Source organism: Chiloscyllium punctatum, chromosome 2, assembly GCF_047496795.1.
Source record: "Chiloscyllium punctatum isolate Juve2018m chromosome 2, sChiPun1.3, whole genome shotgun sequence".
NCBI classification, from domain to species: Eukaryota; Metazoa; Chordata; class Chondrichthyes; order Orectolobiformes; family Hemiscylliidae; genus Chiloscyllium; species Chiloscyllium punctatum.
In genome coordinates this window covers 150,829,000-150,850,278 of record NC_092740.1, presented here as the reverse complement: position 1 = coordinate 150,850,278, position 21,279 = coordinate 150,829,000, and the positions used below count along the sequence as shown (strand labels likewise).

The following is a 21,279-nucleotide window of genomic DNA, read 5'->3' as shown; positions in this document are numbered from 1 at the left end:
AGGACCAACATGTACCCTTCAGAGGGAAATGTAGGAGTAAGGTGTTCAGAGAACCCCGATTGTCAAGGACAATTCGGCACTGGACAAAAGTGTAGAGCTTCTAACGAGCCCAAAGGGAACAATTCAGTTGTGGCCATTTAACATTATAGGAAGTGCAGGAGAGAACTTAAAACTATTAGAGCAAAAAAGGGAGACACCAAGATTGATAGAACAGCTAACAGAGAAGATGGTTGTGGGTTATGGAAAGGCATAGATGGGTTAGTCAGATGGGCAGACCAGTGGCAAATGGTATTTAACCCTGATAAGTGAGGTGATGCACTTTGGAAGAAGAAACGAGATGAGGGAGTATTTAATGAATGGCGGGATACTGAGTAGCAGAGAGGAACAGAAAAATCTTGGGGAAATTACTCAGGTCCTGAAGTCAGCAGAGCGTGTGAATAGGATAGTTAAGGCATATGGGACACTTGTTTTCAGCTGTCGTGGTATCAAGCATAAGAGCAAGGATGTAATGTTGGAGTTGTAAAGTGTTGGTCAGGCCACAGCTGGAGTACTGTGCAGTTCTGGTCACCTTGTCACAGTGGTGGTTCACTAGGAGGTTACTTGGGATAGAGAACTTCTCCTATAAGGAGAGAATAGATAGGCTTGGGTTCTTTTTGGAGCAGGAAAGACTGAGGTGGGGATGTGATTGAAGGTGAATGGACAGAGTGAATAGAAAGGAGCTGTTCCCCTCAGTTTGGGGGGTGGTGGGGGGTACCTTTTAGGGTAAGGGGCAGGGAATGTAAGGCTAAAACAATGGTGGGTATCTGGAATCCACTGCCTGGGAAGGTAGTGGGTGCTGGTAACCTTTAAAATATTTGGATGGGCACTTAAAATGTCATAACATTCAAGGATATGGGACAAGTGCAGGGCACTGGGATTTGTGCAATTTTTAAATGGTAGTTATGTTGGTGTAGACTCAACTTGCTAAAGGGCTTTTTCTGTGCTGTATGAATCAGGAACCTTCATCCCTGCAGCTGCCTCTTTTCAAACTTGGGAAAGTAGGGCATTAGGTGCATGTAAGATGTTTTTGGTTCCATTACCTTTTAGATCATTGATTTCTACCTACATTTTTTTTCTTTGAGGGTGGGTACTGATTTGTTCAAGCTGTTCTTTCGTTATTATCTTTTCTCCTGCCTCCAAGGGACTTAAGTTTTAATCATTTTTCCTTTGCATATTGCTTCTGCAAACTTATTTTTGTTTCATAAGTTTTCTTCATACCAATTTCTTAATAGTTAGCTGATTTCAAATAACCTTCCCAGTCCACATGACGAGCATTTTCCTTTTTTAGCCAGTTAGCTGCTGTCATCTCTCTTTTTTTTTTGTACAAATGTAAGTTGGTTGAGATTGAAGTCCTTTAACGTACCATCTAACCTAACTTTAGTCCACTTATTCCACATCTGTGCAACTGACTTAACATGTCAAAAGGGAGGCAGGAAGTTGTAGATTTCAATCATGTAATCATCAGGACTCATGCAAGAAATGTGCTTTGTGAAGGACCGCAATTTATGCAGCATGGAAGAGTGCAGGTTGGCTTGGTAGTTCAGCATGAACAGTTAAATGGCACTCTTTTCAGTCAGGCTGACTCTGCTCACAACATTGCCATGGAAATGCAGTGGCCATTGACAGTCAGTTATTAAATTCTTCTTTGCCTCAAAACAGGAGCCCTGCGTTACTTATTTTTTAGCATTCACAAATGTATCATACTGAGCACCCAACTGAATCTTAAATTGGTTTCCTGTGTAATTCTTCACACAGTATGGAGTGTTTAATAGATGTGCAATAGCAGAATAGTATCTAAATATTAGATGTAGTATTTTGAGACTTGTAAGCACAGGCTAGTTGAGCATGTTCAGCATACTGCCCTTTCACTAACCTGACAGAAATAGGGCTCCACTTCAGTGCCAAATGTGTAGAGATGTGCCCTTTCATGAGTTTGAGCTATACACGAGGAGTAATGATCTAATTTAGGTTAGTTGCCACAGATTGTATTGATATGCCCTTTCATGGCATCAAGCTTTCACAGTAAGTAAATGACCCTCATGAGGTTCAGTAATGTTAATCTTGTTCATGGAATTCTAGTAGGATGTTCCAGCCTGTAAATTGACAAGTCAACTTAACCTTCTTTGGGGTTAAAAATCTCTCCACACCAGGTTCTAGTCAAACCCGTGTATTTTTTAACATTATACACCCCAGTCCAATGCTGGCACCTCCAATTCATAACCTTTTGGGAGATCTTTAGAGGCCCCATTGTCAGGTTTCTTAGAGCTTGCTGACTAAGTGTTTGGGGTGGAGGGATGGTGGTGGTGGCGGCAGCAGCGGCAAGTGGGCATCTACACTAAATGGACTAGAATTCTACAAGGCAGCAGCTCACTACTGCCACATTGAGGCAGCTGAGGAGGGGGAATAAGTGCTGGCCCAACAAATGGCATCATCTTGAAAGGAATATTTTTTAAAAAACTTGAGAAAAGGGTGCTTATTTATTTGCTCTATTTCAGTGGTAAATTTGAGTGCAGGGTGGAGTTTAAGCAGCTGGAGGTTAAAATATATCTCATGACCTGTGGTTAGATTTGGGATCTAGATAGTTAGAGGCAACCTCATTAATGTGCCCTCGGCTGTCTCCATGAGTTGGGCCATGTCACAATTCATCTGCATGATAGTTACACTGATCTGATGCACTACACCACAAATTCATGCAAGGGCCCATGTCCACAGTCTTGACCCTGAGCAATGGTCAGTCTGCCTCCAGGGTACAGAAGTTTTACAGCAAACTGATGAATAGTTTGCTCCACCAACAGGATGTTGCTGTCAAATGAAAGATACTTCAGTAACCACACAGGTATGATTTTTATTGTGCTGCTGTGATGCCAGCTGTGGTGTGTATCAAATGGTCCATTGTGTTGACTGTTTGCATCAGGCAACAGACCAATCATTCTCAGTCAGTGCTTACAAGCTTCAGCGCTCCATGTCTAATATTAATGTGATTCTGCTATTGGACCACAGTTACTAAAACTTCAGATTGAAACTCTTGGCACACCAGAAGTAATTTGAGATTGACTGACTGTTTTCAGCATGATGCATTTGTGCATGCCATTGGCTGCTCATTAATGCATAGGACTCAGTTTTCAGTCTGGATTTGCATCTTTGAGTGGGGGAAAAAGGCACAAGTAAAGGAGGCTGCCAATCTCTGCATTTCCGCAGCAGTGCTAACCAGTCAGAATCCATTTCTTTGGTCTGAGAACTAAGATTGGCTATTTATTCCTGCTGCATCTCATTGTGCCCATAATGTCTAAGCAATCAGCACTGTCATCACGTGCTGTTTAAAATGTTTCCTTTTCATAACAGCCCTCCCATCCCCGAAAGTATGCTTCAGTGCTAATTGTGTGCAAGGCAGACCTTCAACTAAGTTTGTTCTAGTGATGATTCCTAAGTAATTGGATTTAAAGTGTAAAATTTTTTGCCTAACTAGCTCACTGAAGCACTCAATGTGAAATGCACCAGGAGCCTTGGAATACCATCAAGAACAGAGATTGACTTAGTTGCTGAATGGAAGTGAACGGTCAGTGTTGTTAGATACCAGTTTTGTTAGATACCAGTTTTGTTGTTAATATGAGGACTGCAGACGCTGGAGATCAGAATAGTGTGTGTGGTGTTCGAAAAGCACAGCAGATCAGGCAGCGTGAGGAGAAGGAGAATAGATGTTTCGGGTGAATGTGTCTTGGGAACTCCTTTTGTCTTTTCAAACTCATCTGTATTGTCTGCTGCTTTTGTTTCCCAGTTATGAGATACTGGTGGTGTATAAGCAAAGGCTGACCACTGCATGTATAGCATTTGTGGCTGAGAAAGGAGTTGATTTGAACACTAAAACCTATTATCGCATGTTGACAGGGCTAATGTCTTTAGATTGTCAAGTAGTCTGTTCCCCAGTTGATTTTTAATCTCTAATTCCATGGAGTTAACCTCCAGCCTTTGTTGTGTCACTAATATAAGAAGTGTTTTTTTTATTTTGAGAGAAGTATAGGCAGATCATACGATGACACATATCATGGGATGTTTAGACAGAATGAGGGATACAAGGTTATGGGTTCCCAGGAGATGCACAAAAGCAAGATCAACATCAAATTTGAAATTGGAGAGGTTCAATCAGCAGCTAATAATAGCAGGGAAGAAGCTACGGTGTGTTTTAAGCTTCTGTATCTTTACCTGATTGGAAAGGTTGAAAGAGTTACTGAGGTGGAAGGGATCTTTGGCAGTCTTCCCACAGCAATGAGAAGTGTAGATGGAGTCCATGAATGGGACGGTGGGCTTTTGTGATGGTCTGGGATATGTATACCACTGTGTGTCGTTTCTTAAGGTCCTGGGCAGAGCAGTTGCCACCCCAGCTGTCTAAGTTGGTGAGGGTGCTTATGAACATGCTGAATTGCCTAAGCCTCCTGAGGAGGAAGAGAGTTGTGCTACCTTGACTGTTGGATCTGTTTGGAAGGTCCAGGACAGATTGGTCATGTTCTGCAACACAAAGCAGCTGAAGCCAAAATACTTGATTATTTTCTTCAAGTTCTGAGACTAAAGGGATCAAGAGTATGGAAAGAAAATGGAAATAGAATATGGAGTTGGATGAGCTGGCATAAAGAGCTGAATGATGCCCATCTGCTCCCATTTTGTTTCTATCTTAGCATTTGACTAATGTGAGAATTTTAAATTTGTAAACGTTTCATGGTCACACTTCAAATTTGCTGAATTGAAGCACCCACAGAACTTAAGAAGAACTGATGTTTCTTCTGTAGTTTTTTAATATCATGCCATTCTAATACCAGTACATAATTCTGTTGTATTTTTGGTTGCTAGCTGAGTCTATAGATGAACGGTTTTGTGAAAAGTTAATGTTGAGTAATTTCTTCTGTTGTCTTGATCAGCATTTACCCCTTAATTAAAACTGATTTTTCAGTCTTTTGTCTCCTTTGAGAGATTGGTGAAAAAAGCCACCTACTTATTAAAATGATTAAACAGGTATAAAATGGTTAGATGACCTGAAACTATAACACATTTCCCATGCAATACTTTTATAGATATTTATAAAATCAAGAAGGGCACGGATCGGATAATTAGACAAGTCTTTTCCTTGGGTTGGGGGAGTCCTGAACTACAGGGCATAGGTTTAGGGTGAGATGGGAAGGGTGTAAAAGGGATCTGAGGGGCATTTTTTCACACAGGGTGGTGCGTGAATGGAATGAGCTGCCAGAGGAAGTGGTAAAGAAGAATACAATTTTAACATTTTAAAAGGCATCTGGATGGGTATATGCATAAGGAAGGTTTAGAGGGATTTGGGTCAGGTGCTGGCAAATGGGACTAGATTAGGTTGGGATATCTGTTTGGGATTGGACAAGTTGGACCGAAGGGTCAATGTCCATGCTGTACATCTGACTGTGAACATTAGATTTGTTCTACATTATCTCCATTCAGTTTTGCCTTTGTGGAAAGCAGCAGAACTTTTTAACCTTGTTTGAGGTTTGTAATTTTTTCGTCTGCTTCAAATTATTTTATTTAAATTCTTTAAACTCATTTATATGCAACAGTCTTAAGGGAGATGACCTTTTTTCCAACAACTAAGGTAGGGGGATTGAGCTTATGGATATTTGATTCCATGCAGCATTTTTCTGATCAAGCAGATGCCAACCTACAGCAGACTTAGGCTGAACAAGGGTCAGGTAATATCTACAACACAGCTGCCCATCAGTGACCATCTCCAACAATGGCCCTGTGACCATTGTGATAAAGTATCTCCTCGCTCTTTCTGTAAAGCCATACGTTATGTCCCTGACTGTGAGACTTTGTCTAATTCAGCTTGTCTATTAAGTGTCTAGTCAGGTGAGTAACTATAGTGTTAATCCTGGGTGTGTTTAAACTGTTCAAGGAAAATGGTAATTGTTTTTATAATACTGTCATGGCATAGAAAGTGGCACCAGCTATTGACTAATTCTTCTGTGTTCATTGCTTTGTAAAGTTAGCTGAGTTTCCTTTGGCAGGTGTTTAGACTTTTCAGCCAAAGACTGACTAATATTAATTTGATCTGTTGGGGTTTAGTTTTAGTCAAGTTGTCACCTGACATCTGTTCCTTTTTTTGGGAACTGAACTGGTGATGGGCAAACTCAAGAAAATCTGCAGTATTAGTCTTCTATAAAGTTAGAGCTGCTGAAGGAAGTTTCGGGAACTCTCAGAACCGGAGTGTGGCTGGATGAGTAAATTTGATACTTAAAATAAAGGTATTACTTCACATTGTTTTGTTAATCGCAGTTTTGGCTTGCATTTACCATCCATTGTGCACAACCGATCCATTGATTAGGTAGACATTCTGATTATCTGCGTGAACAAGTTTATCCAATTTTTACTTCATAGTTGAAAGGAAAGTAAATCACTATTTCACACAAGATTAGTGTTTTGTGCTAGATATTCTGATCCTGATGCAGTGTTTATGTATTGTCTTGATTTTGAATAAATATTCTATCACACCAGTAAACTTGTTGCTCACAATTCAGAAACATTGTGATGACAGAATATAATTTGTCTTCAAATAATTGGCACACAATGCTAGAAATACTCAGCAGGTCTGGCAGTGTCTCTGGCGAGAATGTGTTCCAAAGATCACCAACCAAAACTTCCTTTTCCTGTAACCACTTGCTGAAATTGTGTATTCCCTGGATCTGCAGCATTTTGTTTTTACCCCAACTGTTTTGAAATGTGATTTTAAAAATCAACAAGCTGGGAAAACTGGTTCAATCAACTAAAGTTAAAGTTTTTGCCCTTCAGTATTCTAACTGATCGCCTACTTGGTCACCCTAAAATACCAGCTATTGTTTCAGATGCATTCAGCTCTTTCCTGTATTTCCAGAGGTTTTTTTTATTTTATCCTAACAAATCTTTTATGCATAATCACTATCACTAGAAGATTTTACATATTTTACTTTTGTAAGTTTATGAATAATTGTTTTATTTTCAGGTTTCCTATGCTCGTCCCAGCTCTGCTTCCATCAGAGATGCAAATTTGTATGTCAGCGGGCTCCCAAAAACTATGTCCCAAAAAGAACTGGAACAGCTTTTCACCCAATATGGACGCATAATTACCTCAAGGATTCTTGTGGACCAGGTCACTGGTAAGTACATGCCCACTGTTCATGTCTTTTATAAGACTGATAGTTGTGTAGTTCTTCAGTTCTTACTATCTTGCCTGCAGGACTTGTCGAGGGTTGAGAGATGTGGGCCAGAAAATGTAATTTTCTGCTGGAATTGTTCATAAATATGCATGGACAAAAATAGATTTAAGAGCTCACGCTGACTTGAGTCATTTCCCACCCTGGAGGTGCGAGTTTGAACTGTGCTTTCACGGCTGGTGAAGTAATAAATTTAAAGCAGTTATAATCTTTATTTTAAACCTGCTATAGAGGATGATGTTCTAATCCTTAGTGTTGCTAATGTGTTTTTAAATTAAGCAGGAATGTAAAGCAAACTTAAAACGCTTAGAAATGGGACTTGTACTTATAACAACAATCATATTTTCAACATAGCTTTATGCAATTGTAGCACGTCTGCATAGTATAGATAGGTACCACTGTGAATTGTCCGGAACTCCTGATTCGTTCGGTAAATGAAACCATTTCTGTCATGCTGCAATGCAGGTGGAGGGAAATGTTCTTCAAATTATGAATCTTTATGAATAATCTTTACATCTAGGAGAAAAGTGAATTGAGCAGTTGATTTTTGAAATTTAAATACTGACTACTTGTGCTATGTATGCAGTTTGAATAAGTGATTTTATTGATTTGAGCATGTAACTAAAAGTATTCACTATTGGGTATTCTTTAGGCTGGTCTTGCTCATGAGCAGCTCATTTTGAAGGTGTTGGTGTTTTCTGTCTTGCTATCTTTATTGGGGAAATCTCTTTGGATGTGATTGGCTGGCTCCGCCTGTGGATTCTAGTTCTGGCTTTTTTTTTTGACAAGCTTGTATTTTAACCGCTGCTTTCCTATTACAAACAAAAAGCACCTGTATTGTTGTAAGCCAGAGTAGGCATTCACCCCCTGCTTTTATTAGCAGCAGCTGTGCACCTTGGTTGCATATCCCCTATATGTAGGCAAACATAAATTGAAAATCAAATTTGAAAATTTTTAATTGAGCTGTTTAATTTTGGGGAGGAAGCTCTACTTGTAGCAATTTGCACTTTCTCAAATTTCTAAAAATTGGACATGTATCCGCAATAATACAATATACTGGTGCTGGTGTTAGGGAGTGGGGGGGGGGGGGGGGTGTGGGGGAAGAGAGAGTCTAACTTTTCTAGTTGGTTTCTTTTGTTTTGAGATCTTGAAACACTGGTGTTCTGGCAACAGTCTGAATTTGTGCAATCCTTCCAAGACTAAAATACTATAAATTCTCTCCGAAGGTGCAAATGCCCAGAACTGAACTGTGGAGTGCACTCCAGATTAAATCTAATCAGATAAAGCTTTTGGATTACTGTAAGAAAGTTGCTTCCTATGACAATGGTGATAGCTTATTGTAAAGGAAATTCCAATCTGTTTTCTCACCTTGCATTTTGGGAGGTGGTGATGGTGATATAATGTCACTGAAGCACTTAATCTGCAGCACCAGCTGAAATTCCAGTGATAAGCATCAAATCCCGTCACCCATGGCAAGTCGGGAAATTTGAATTCTGAAAAATATGGAATTACTCACTGGTCTGCTGACTATGTGTTATCAATTATTGTAAGTTTTCTTCAAAAATGGTTGACTAGTGTTATTTGGAGAAGGAAACCTGCCATCCTTTACTGTGTCTCCCCTGCACATGACTTCAGATCCACAGGTTGTCATTCAACTATGAGCAATTAAAACTGGCAATAAATACTGTTGAACCAGAGCCCTAATCCCATCTGTCATAATTGCATACATATTTTATCCATTGTTGCTTTACAATGTTACAATCCCACCTACATTAATGTTGCCGATCTTTTATCAACAAACTTGTACATGGTATTCCATAACCTTGGCTAAATAGAGGCCCTGACAAAAGAAACAAGTATTTGGGGTTGGGGTGTGTGGGAGAGCAGAATTTAACAGCAACACAACAACCAGACCCAGGACCCGAAGATTTCAATTCCAAAAATTGAAAAAGGAAGATAAGGACAACTACGATGCTTCTGTCAAACAAACCTAATTGAGTTTTGAGGAGGTCACTGTACTGAAGGATCTGGGAGTGTCTTTGTCTTCTAGAAGTTTATCATTCAAATGTTCAAAAATGTTGAAGGCACAACTTATCCATCCTCTTGGGTGGTATGTACACCACTTGGAAGGGCTTTGGTAGTAGTACAGAAGTGCAAGAACTGATCAATGGTGGCTTTAGAGAAGGAAGAGGGAATGAAAATTGACAGGTTCAGGGGAAGAATCTGGGGACATTTATGGGAGGCTTATGGAGCAAAGGATGTGGAAAGTCTTTGGTCTATAAAGATTGGCTACAATGGTAGTCATTTTGAAAAGATGATTTGCAGAGATTCTTTCCAGATGCTTACAAAATGGTTTTCCTCCTAATTCCTAACCACTGTCCATGGTGCAGTGCAACAGGAACAAGAATCACTCTTGTTTCTTCTGTGCCTTATTTTAAAAATGTTAGATTTCATGCCTTGCTGCTGAATTTAACGTTGGGCTAGTCAACCTCACCATTCCATGGATTGTCACTTGCTGCAGTGGAGAGGCTTGTGTGACTTTTATAACAAGAGGCGCTTTTGGGAACTTTCAACTCCTGGCAGACCCACCTGGAACTGTAAGGTCTGAGGGGAGGAACCAGACAAGTGCAATCCAAAGCAATTGCTGAATGGTGATCCAGGTGGCAGATAATTCTCTCCTGTTGACAGTATGGTAGATGAAGGCTACAGTAGTACAGGGGTGCCAGGTCAACAAGGTTTCCTTGGTGCTGGAACTGGGTCTACCTTTTTGTCAAGGGCTGTATTTGCTGATGTGCAAATCCCACATTAAAAGCTGTCCTGTACAAAGTGCTACCTAGAAGAAATCAAGAACTGGGAAAGTTGAGCTTCAACTCCTTGCTGACCAGCACAACAACCACTTTCCTCTGCCACCAAAGCAATATGTGGGCTCAACACCTTTTGATCTCAAATTGGTGTCGAGTAAAGGATGGAACCCTTTTGAGTGAGAGAAAATATATCCGCCTCAAGTGGACAGGAGGTAGACAAGCAGGAGTCTGGGAAAACTCAGCAAGCCAGGCAGAATCAGAAGGTGGAAAAGTCGGCATTTTGCGTGTAAGCCTTCAGGACCACACAAACTGTAATGCAAACGATTGAAGGTGTTTGAGGAAGTACCCCAACTGACCCCCACCTAGTTTGGCAGAAGTTGAAACCACCTTTTTTAGACCTGTGAAGAATGGAAAAACCATAATAAGAGATAAAATTCTTAAATCTGGAGGACCAGAGCTTACCCTTCAATTCAATCATTGCTGAAAATCTGGAGCAAGAAAACAACATTCCTGCCAATCTGGGATGCTGCCATTGCCACCACTTTTGAGAAAAGCAGTGGGAACTAAAGAATCTTCTATTGTCCATTAAGGAAGATTATTGCCTGAATCCTCACTAGGCACTGCATTCCCATCTGAGGAAATGCTTCCCTGAAAGCTGCTGTGTGGATTCTGACCAAGCCATGGAACTATAGACATTTATTTTCACTGCCCAGCAACTGAGACATGCCTGAGATACCAATCATTCTGTGGTTATTGAGGCTTTTGCCTAAATCAATCAGGAAGCACTATGGCTATCCAGAGAAATTAATCATCCTTTTGCTTCTCCAAAATAAAATGTAAGTCAGTTCTTCTCGCACAATATCACAATTGAGAGGTCAAGCAGGATGTCTTTTTTTTTTCTATCTTCATAGCTGTTCTTGTCGAGAGCAAGTGGTGTAGATGTTGTCTATAGAATGGATGGAAAACACTTCACCCCTAAATTGGATGAAATTCAAAAAGTCCAGTCCTGCAAGTAGTTTTCTATGTGGATGGCAATGTTATTGCTACATTCAGAAGAAAATCTTCAAACTTGCTTAATATTGTCACAGAATTAATGGAAATCATTGATCTTGGCCTCAATCTCAAGACTCAAATCCTTTACCAATCTATCCCAGGTCAGGTTCTGGTCTATCTCTGTATGAAGATCAGTGGAGAAATCTTCAAATGTAGAACATTTACCCTACCTGGGAAGCTACCTTTCAACCCGACATTGAATTTCCAGTGTTGGCTTTCCAGTCTGCAAACATGCTGCCTTTGGATACCTAAGAATGAGAGTCTTTGGTATCAGGTCAGATATCACTGGTATCAGGACAAATATCACTGTCAGAGTCCTTGTGTATAAAGTAATTACTCTTTTGACTCTGTCTCTGAAACTTGAACTACATATAAACATCACCTCAAAGCTGCCAAAGCAACTTATCTCCCTTTACCTTGAGAGAGTCTCTTGCAACAAAAATGTCAGTGCAGGAGACCCACCTTCAAAAGAAAGTGATTTTGGAGGACGTTCCTGTATGAAGGGAAAACTTGCCAATGAGTGTTCAAAGTTCAGAAAATAAACAGTAAGGAATGCAGTGACTTTAAAGGCCGAAGGCAGACTAATTTCACCTCCCAAAACCTGCCAGATTCTGGTTAGAGGTATAGCCCTTGGATCTGTTTCATCAGCCAGGCAAGCATTGTAGAAGTCATGACCTGTGACATGGAATATTGTAGGTCGGTGCTCATGAGTGCTTGCAAGTTATCCTCTGATTCTTTAGTTGTGCAAGTGAAAACATGCTTTATGCAGAAATATCAACTAACCTATGCACCTACTATAATTATCTCCCTAGTTTGTTGCGCCTTCCATTAATCTTACAGGCATTCCCTGGGTTGCAAACAGCTTCCCTTGTGTGTATGTATATCAAACGCAATGCAGGACAATATAAGAACTATTCGAAAGTACAGAGAAGCATTTGAATCTTGATTTTGTGAGTACTGTATGAGCAATTGTAACTCCATGTTTGTAAATCTGGGGCCATCTATAAACTTCTAATTGTGGATCTTTCCTTTCTCTTGGACAGACTTGAGTCCAGATCTAGTGCTGTATTGAACTAGGTGATGTAGCTGTTTTGTGCATATCCTTGAGGTCTTTGGAGCCCTGAGGTTTCTCATTTATAGGGCAGAATCTTGAATTTTATTGAGCCCTTGCTCAAATTGGAAGATTCTGATAAAATTCCAAGTGCTTTTTGCATGCCTAAATAGTTTTTAAATTGCAAGCTAGCAATGTAGAACTCGTTTCAAAATAACTCCATTGCTACTTAATTTCAGCAAGATTTAACTTAAAACTAGTTACTTATCCACTTCAATAGTTGGTAATATTTCTGCAAATGTGTTTTATTAAATGTGCATGTCACTGGCTATGTCAGCATTGTATTGCCTTTTCTCTGCTCTGAAAGGTGATGAGCGGCTGTGTGGGATAGCTACAGTCCATGGAGGTGGTTGGGTACATTCTAAATGCTGTTATGAAGGAATTTCCAGAATCTTGACCAAAATGGGGTTTTTTGGACTCATCCAATTTTAACATGCTCTAATAGTTTTCAGGCAGCTGACCTAAGTAGTTCAGGTTCTTGAGAATTAGTGTCTGTAACTGCATAGTATATTTTGAAGTATAAAAGGTAATCTGCAGTCACTTTGTTAGCACCTGATTTAAAAAAAAATTAATGATTATTGTAACTTTACGGGCTGTCTGTTTGGCTGGTGTACCTGGTGAGCATTGTGAAACTGATCTCAAATGAAAAGTAAACATGTTCAAGAACTCAGTTTGGTAGAAGATTTGTAGCTTGGGTGCTTGTTGTTGTGGTTCTGTTCGCCGAGCTGGGAATTTGTCTTGCAAACGTTTCGTCCCCTGTCTAGGTGACATCCTCAGTGCTTGGGAGCCTCCTGTGAAGCGCTTCTGTGCTGTTTTCTCCGGTATTTGTAGTGGCCTGTCTCTGCCGCTTCCGGTTGTCAGTTCGAGCTGTCCACTGCAGTGGCCGGTATATTGGGTCCAGGTCTATCAATAAACACATCGACCTGGACCCAATATACCGGTCACTGCATTGGACAGCTCGAACTGACAACCGGAAGCGGCAGAGACAGGCCACTATAAATACCGGAGAAAACAGCACAAAAGCGCTTCACAGGAGGCTCCCAAGCACTGAGGATGTCACCTAGACAGGGGACGAAACGTTTGCAAGACAAATTCCCAGCTCGGCGAACAGAACCACAACATGTTCAAGAACTGTTGCTGTGCCTTCCTTGGTTAAGGGAGAAATGTAGTACTTGGCCATGTATTCAGACTTTTTGAGCAATTGTGCATAGAGAAGTGCATTCTGAACTACGTTTTCTATTTCTGCATATTTATTGCACCATTTTATGCTAAAGCTGTATGATTTTTTGATAGTAAATACATTTCTAGGTGGTTTTGATCTCTTGGGTAATTTTTACCTTCTTGCTTCCCTGCTACCGATGAAAGACCTGTCAAGCACAAAACCAAATAGATCTAAAGCTGTGACCTGTCTTTGTTTTTTAGCTGGTGTCTCATGCTTAAAATTAGGTGATGACCAGTATAGAATTCTACATTTTAGTGCTAGTGCTCAGAACAAAATGAGTTTCAAATTTTAGTTGACAATTGTAATTTAATCATCTCTTCCTGTGCTACACTTGCAATATACACGTTTATATCCTGAGGAAGAGCTCTTTAAATGTTGCCTTTTAATTTCAAGGTATAGGTCAGCCTTAATGTATTTTGTTTTGAAAATCTTCAGCTTTGCTCCAGATCTCCAATGATTTGAAGTTCAGTATCCCAAAAGAATAGCTGCAAAGTTTGCTAATTTATTGTCCTTTCAACAATGAACTAAGTTGAAACTGAACCTTTTTTCTAGCCATTTCATTAGTTTAGGCAACTTTTGAAATCTGGTTCCAAATATTGTTAATCAGCCTGTTCAAATCTGATGGGGCACATGAAACTTTGACCCTTTAGCTGAGAGGTAAGAAAATGACCACTACATTATTTGAGCACTTGTGGTGCAGTGTGGGGGGTTTCTAAGTAAGGATCAGAACACTCCGATTGCTGAGAAGACATGATAGTTTACTGCACTAAATCTGTAATGCACTTCAGAATTTGCATCTGTGTCTGAAGTGCTGCATAGTGTTACAATGGAGCTGCTTGTGGACTTAAAATGGTTGAGGGGAAGGACTGGATGAGTTGAAAGCTGAATTGTGATGCTAGTAGTAACACTAACAAATCAAGGTAACGTTCATTCAATTTTCCTTTACCTAATTGATAGTGAGTTTGTATATTCCAAAGTCAAAGGTTCAACTGGGGTCACCAGATCAAGGTTTCAAATTAAACGTATATTGAAATGATGTAAAATATCTAGATACAGGGTAAAATGATGAAAAGGAACTTGACAGACTTTAGTGCTATTTTGCATGGGTAGAAACCAGTTTCACATCTGACTCAGCAAGCAAATTGTTTCAAGCATTGATTTGTAATCTCAAATTACTGCTGATCATGCTACCACAAGGCATTTTTCTGATTGAAACATTCCAGTAGTTAAGTTTTCAAAGGGAGTCATCTCTTATGAGATGGATCTCAATTTACTAGATTGAGATTTACTAGCAGGAATTGCCATGCTTGGGCTTGAATCGGCAAATTTCTCATTTATTTTGTAGTTGGGAATCTTAAGGTTTGCTGGAATTTATAGAACTTCTGTTTTTCTTTTATCCCTAGTTGTATTTCTCAAATGGTTTGTGCTTTGAGCAATTTTAGCAAGTTAAAGTGGGTTAACAATTTGCTAATTCTAATTCAGATCCTAGAATTATAATGTTGGATTAAATTAGACAACAATTAATTGAGCCTGCTTTTGTTTTAGGCGTGTCCAGGGGTGTTGGTTTCATTCGGTTTGACAAGAGAGTAGAAGCTGAGGAAGCAATCAAAGGTTTGAATGGGCAAAAGCCTCCAGGTGCCACAGAGCCAATCACTGTCAAGTTTGCCAATAATCCAAGTCAGAAGACCAACCAAGCAATTCTGTCACAGTTGTATCAGTCCCCAAATAGACGATACCCAGGACCCCTCCATCATCAAGCGCAAAGGCTAAGGTATGTAACTCTACTCAAAATAGCTGCTTTAATAACTAATAAAAACAAGGCTACTTGGAAGTTACCAAGGGGTTGAATGAAGTAAAACTGGTGTTCTAAGCATGCAAATGCCTGAATGTTGCTTTACCCAATTTAGTTTAAAATGTACCAAATGTTTGCGAAATACAAATTATTCCTTACTGATCAATGAAGTGCATTGGCAGCAAGCCACAGTATGATTGGGCCATATTTTGAATGCACCCACGTAATTAGATTATCCAAATTCTATTGCTTCTGATTACAGGCATATTTCTTTATCTGATTTCTTCTGTTTTTAACTGATTCATTATGCTTAGTCTGTATCAAAGTATTGTCCATTTATCCAGGAAAAGCACACATCTTTTGATATTATCAGCACATATGTTTGTTCCTTCTATTCAACTGTCTGCCTCAACAGCTTCTGTCAGTAAATTACCTGGAAATGTTGATTTACTCTGATCCCCATGTCACCATAACATTCTTCATTTTTGTGAAATCCTGATTTGTTGAGACATTGTTGGCTGCTTCCTGCAAGTGCACTTTGAAATTTGCTTTTCAAAGTTGATCAGTAGGTGTGTAATGTTGCTCTAGTTCTGATTTTTAGTTCTGCCTCAGGTGTCCTTCGACCCACCTTCAAAAGCCAAAAATTTAGTTAGATTCTTGGTGACTACTGACCAGCAGTACTTTTGTTCCAATTGTATTTTTTTAAAGAAAAACAGACCAAAAAATGCAGTTGAGTACTGAGTGTTGCCTGAGGTTTTTGATTGTTCAAATACTTTTAATAAGGAGTTTGTCCAACTTGAAATTCTAGGATTTAGTTTAGATCTTCTCTGCAATGAACATAGTGTATGTACTCTATTAAGATGTTGGTTATTAACTCCAGCCCTTTTGCAGCTATGAGTGTATTTGCAAGTACAGAATCAAATCCAAGGATTACCTCTTTGGCTTGACTTGTTACCTTGGGTCATTGCATTTGGTGCTTGGCAGTATGAGTTGATATTCCCCTGCTATGGTTGTAATACCAGAGTCTGGCCAAGTTTGAACTAGCTTTTAATTTCTTCAACAGTTGAACATAATCATTGATCTTGAATTAACTGTGCAATTTATGATGTAATCGAGTCTCAACTGTTAAGACAGTGACTCAAAGGTGATTAGAAGAAAAGGCTGAGATTTTTTAAATTTCCAAGTTAAAGATTTGTCTTGGATTACTCAAGATTCTCTCTCTTGGATCTGAATGTTGAACAGATCAGGAACTTGATTTTTAAGCTTTTTGTTCAGAATTTTTCTGGCTGGTCTTTGTGATTGTTTGTCGATTCGTAAAAGTAATTATTTGGGATCTGTGTCACATAGCTGGTGGGGGATGGAAAATCAATGATATTTTTGCCAACTTCTTGGACTAGCAGTTTTTAAAAATTCCATTTGTACAGTCAGGTGGCTGCTCTTTATGAAAAGGAAGTATTAGTGATTGTGATCGAGTACACTTCAAAAGAATATCAGGAAATTGCAGGTTACACGTTATTGATTGTGATTCTTGCTGGCAGTCCTGTTTGAGTTTAAATTCAACAAAGTTTATAATTCTGCATATTTGCACATTAATTCCTGTTTAACTCTCCTAGATTGAGAAGAGGCATGTCTGGAATTATAATCCTTTGTCCCAAAATCTGATTGTGTGCTGACTGACAAAGGTGGCTATTTGTAGTGCGATACTTCTACTGAAAGGACCGTAAAGACTAGACACAGTTTAATCCTGTTGTCTTAATCACAATGACACCATTTTCCTGTCAGATTTTCTTAAAACCTGTTTTGCCCTTCTCTTAGTTGAGCTTAACCATGGTCAACATCCACTCCAGTGCCTTTCTATAAGAACTTATTTTTGGATTTTCAGATTGATCTTCCTGAGCAAGTTGCATTGTGAGGCTTGCTGTAACTAGTTTCAAAATCTTCCCAACCCCTCTCTCTTCTGTTAGAGCCCATTGTCCACAAATGTAACTTCTAATGTTCAGATTGAATGCACACAGTAGATGTGTTGGGTGTTTTCTGTTTTGGAGACCTATAATCGACTGCTTACTGGTATGAACATGTTCATATCTGCTGACTTTGAGGAGCAAGTCTGTCACTTCCGAGTATTGAGCAGTGTGGCAGCCTCATTGACCTTGAGCATGGTTCTCTCGCTTTGGTTCACTATCTATATTGGCTTGCATCAAATGTCGCAAGGATGCCAGTTGCTGTGTTTAGATTAGATAGTATGGAAACAGGCCCTTCGGCCCAACAAGTCCACACTGGCCCGTCAAAGTGCAACCCACCCATACATTTACCGCTTCTCCTAACACGGGCAATTTAGCATGGCCAATTCACCTGACCTGCACATCGTTGGACTGTGGGAGGAAACTGGAGCACCCGGTGAAAACCCACGCAGACACGGGGAGAATGTGCAAACTCCACACAGATAGTCACCTTAGGCAGGAATTGAACCCGGGTCTCTGGCGCTGTGAGGCAGCAGTGCTAACTACTGTGCCGCCCATTAACATTACTGCCATATGCTCTCACATAAAAGGATCACTTTTGATTTTCTGAATAGGTTCTTCACCTTGTACATTTTTTTTTGAATTGGTCATTTGAATTTATTGGGAAACTAAATAACACTTTGTGCTCAGGATCTGTTAGACCTGGGAGTTCTGAACTGGAAGGCTTTACTGACTTGGAAAATTATTGTTCTTGCATGCAATCAAGTATAGACCTTTGCAACTTCCTCAGGATAACCACTCTTGGTCTTGGTATTCCTTTCCTCTAAATTCAGCATGTTTGTTTTTGGGAATTGAACTTGATGCTCTTGAATGCTATCCAGATCAGAAATAATTGAGGATACGTTTTTGATCTTGCTCACCTATTGGCTGCCAGGAATGTAATTCAGAATAGTAGAAATAAGATTGTATAGAAGTGAGTACAATCTCCATGCATTTAAACACTCCTATACATCAATAAGCAGATTGAACCAACTTTGGGCAAACAGTGGGATGGCTTTCTTAATGTTAAAATAAACTGCTGGAGTATAGGATCTTGCTTGTATTGCTTGAGTGAAACAGATCTGTTTCTCAAAGCTATAAAAGTACAAAAAGCTGATTTGTCTTATACTAGTGTCCTTTTCTAATTAACCGCACCCAGTCAGTTTTCATACAAACAAAGCAGATGTCTGTTACATGTCCCCCACTGCAGCCTGGCTGGTTGAAGGAAAAAACAATTTGGTCTCATTTAGGCTGTTAATGGGTCTTTTTTTTTGTCTGTCCAATGCTATCAATTCCAAGGTCATTCTTAAAACATTTTTGTTAACACTGTAGGAATTGATCTAAACGCAAGACATTAGACGCATGATTGAAACCTGCCACCCTTTTACTATGGAATTATCACTTAGTCAAAAAGTGCAGATTTTCTCCTTTCACACAATACTTGGCTTAGAATCCATGACTCACCTATCAAACAAATTATCCTGGCTGAGACCTCTGTTTTGATGACCTGGTTGGAAGCCCCTAACCTTATTTAAAAATAGGTTGAGGTTTGGAAATCTCAAATCCTTTCTAATTAGCTATAACAGAACTCCATAAGTTTTAAGAACCAAAATGAATTTTTACTTTGTAAGCAATTTTATTTCCAGCTTTGCAAAATTTACCTTGCACCATGCCAACTACAGAGCCAGTAAGTAAACATGCTGCATTATAAATGGTGGATGCATGCATTTGTGAGCAATCTGGCCAGACAATCAAACAGTCTTATGTTGTGTTCCTCTTGAGGAATTTCTACTCCTTGCTGTCAGAGCCAGTTTTTGAATTCTCCTTTTGCTTCCCCTGTCTTCCCACCCACCCCCCCCCCCCCCTTGCTGTTGTGACTTGTACCAGAACATCTCAAGTACCCCACCCCATGCTTCAATCTAATCATTATAAACTGGTTTCTAACTGCAGCTCCTTCTGAGCTTTCCCGGGTTTGTTTTTGCCCTAGTTACATGGAACTAGCTCTGTTCCTTTTTACCTGGAAACCGCCTTTATTGGCTCCTCTGCCAGTTTTCCACTCTGCATCTTATGAATTCCAGGTTCTCCTTTTGGTCGTGTCTCCCGAGATACCTGCCACCCAGCTCTTTGTTTCCTTTTTGTTTTAAGTCGAGCACTTCTTGGGTTCAAATGCAAGTTTTTTTTATATATCACACTGCACTTTGCTTGGCTGGGCTCCAGAGAAAGCAGGTGGTGAACAGAGCATGCCCAGCTGGAAATGCTGTCCCACACTGAGAATGGGCAGGGACAGATGGCCTGCTGAAGATTGGAACCCGTGACTGAATCGGGCTCGTTGGTTTCATAATGATCCTCATTCACTTTGGTTGCTGGCCCTGGTCCTGAAATCGGGGGATGACTGCCCTGGCTTTATCAGTACTTCTGAGCTCTTTTAAATGAAAAACAATTGTATAATAAGAATTCCCTCAAGTATACTGTGGTTTTTTTTAAAAAAAACACAGCATTAGGTACATGTAACATTAAGGATTTAAGTCAAAATTAAAACCTGACTCTTGTAATCACTTGAGTATATACAGTGAATTAATAACTATATTAAATATACAACTGATATTGGTTCAAATAAAACTTACCACGTTTATGTATTGACCCCCTCTCCTTCCTCCTTCTTCCTTTTATCAGTGGATGGAATGAGCTCATGCTGCATTCTCTCCTCCCCACCCCCTTCCTCTTTGCTGCTACCCCTCCCCAACATGCACAAACACAAGTGGATCTGGTGATACCTGTACTGTTCCAAAATGTAAATCTCCATTGTGTTTGCAGACAGTGTAATTTAGTTAAAATGACCTTTCCTGACTGAGTTTGGGTTCATGCTCTGTGAAGCTGTTAGCAATCATGCTTGTTACAGTAGCAAAATCACCCATATGTGCACTATCATGATGACTGCATTTGTCAATGTAAACATTTTTGGCTTCTAAGTCTGAAGTCTTTTAAAATCAGATTTTTGGTTTTGTTACTAGTACTCTGATTGCTTCATTGAATTAGATAACTTGTCAGGGTGAAAGATACCAAGTGTTTTGCAAAGATTCTCTCCATATTGAAATTAATGGAGAAAGATTTAGATTTCCTTTAAGGCATGCAGCTGCAGTTACACAATGGGTTGGACTTTATTGCAAGGAACCTAGTTTATGCAAGTTTAAAGAAAAATCTTGTAGCAGTTCTTTCAGTCCACATCTAGAATACTGTGTGCAATTTTGGTCAAATTGTTATAGGAAGGATATACTTAGATTTGCTCATCTGAATCCTTGGGTGAGAAGGTTATTTAGACTGAGGTGAAGCATTCCTTCACTTAGGGTTGGGTATCTTTAATAATTCTGTGCCCAGAGGCTTACAGGTGCTCAGTTGTCACATACTCACAACTGAAATTAATATATCTTGGGACATGAAAGGAATCTTGAAGATAACGTAGAACTTTGAAGCATTCGGCAAGTGCCGCAAGGTAGTCTTGTCAGCAGAATCAAAATGCATAGTTTAAACTGGGTGGTCGCAGCATGCGTACAAAACTGGCTAAATAATAGTAAGTAGCAAACGGTACGTACATGGTCTGAACAAAGACTGGCAGACTAAGGACTGACTATGATTTGTAATTACCTAAACTTGGTTATGCAGGGCATGATTGCAAAGTTTTTGTTGAAGATGTGGCCATATTGTGAACGGAAGATGGTGCTGATATCAGCACCAATGTGGTCTGATGAAGTTGATAACCATGACACTTTAATGTAGAGCAGTGTGAAGTGATGCATTTTTGGAATAATGTGGAGATTGTGATGCTAGAACTAATTGAGAAAGTAGCTAAGGGATCTTGGGTCATAAACATCCTTGCTTTAGTACTTAATCCACTATAAAAAGTGAGCTCGGCTGGTGTATTCAATCTGGATACCATACTTGATGAAAGATGTGAAGGCATTTGAGAGGATGCAGAAACTGTCGAGAGAATCTCTATTTATCTAGCATCTGATTATCCAAATATCTGATTATCCCCCAAAATCGCAAAGTTGGGCTAAA

The 21,279-nt window shown here is 39.7% G+C and overlaps 1 protein-coding gene across 4 annotated transcripts in view; it reads left to right on the top strand.

Moving 5' to 3' along the window:
* elavl2 (ELAV like neuron-specific RNA binding protein 2) overlaps positions 1 to 21,279 on the top strand; it is a 93,157-nt gene that overhangs the window by 61,921 nt on the left and 9,957 nt on the right. For all 4 annotated transcript variants that reach the window (XM_072590371.1, XM_072590380.1, XM_072590362.1 and 1 more), the window contains 2 exons: positions 7,031 to 7,184; positions 14,977 to 15,202. In XM_072590371.1, the coding sequence (XP_072446472.1) occupies positions 7,031 to 7,184; positions 14,977 to 15,202 (380 nt within the window). The remainder of the gene's footprint in view (positions 1 to 7,030; positions 7,185 to 14,976; positions 15,203 to 21,279) is intronic.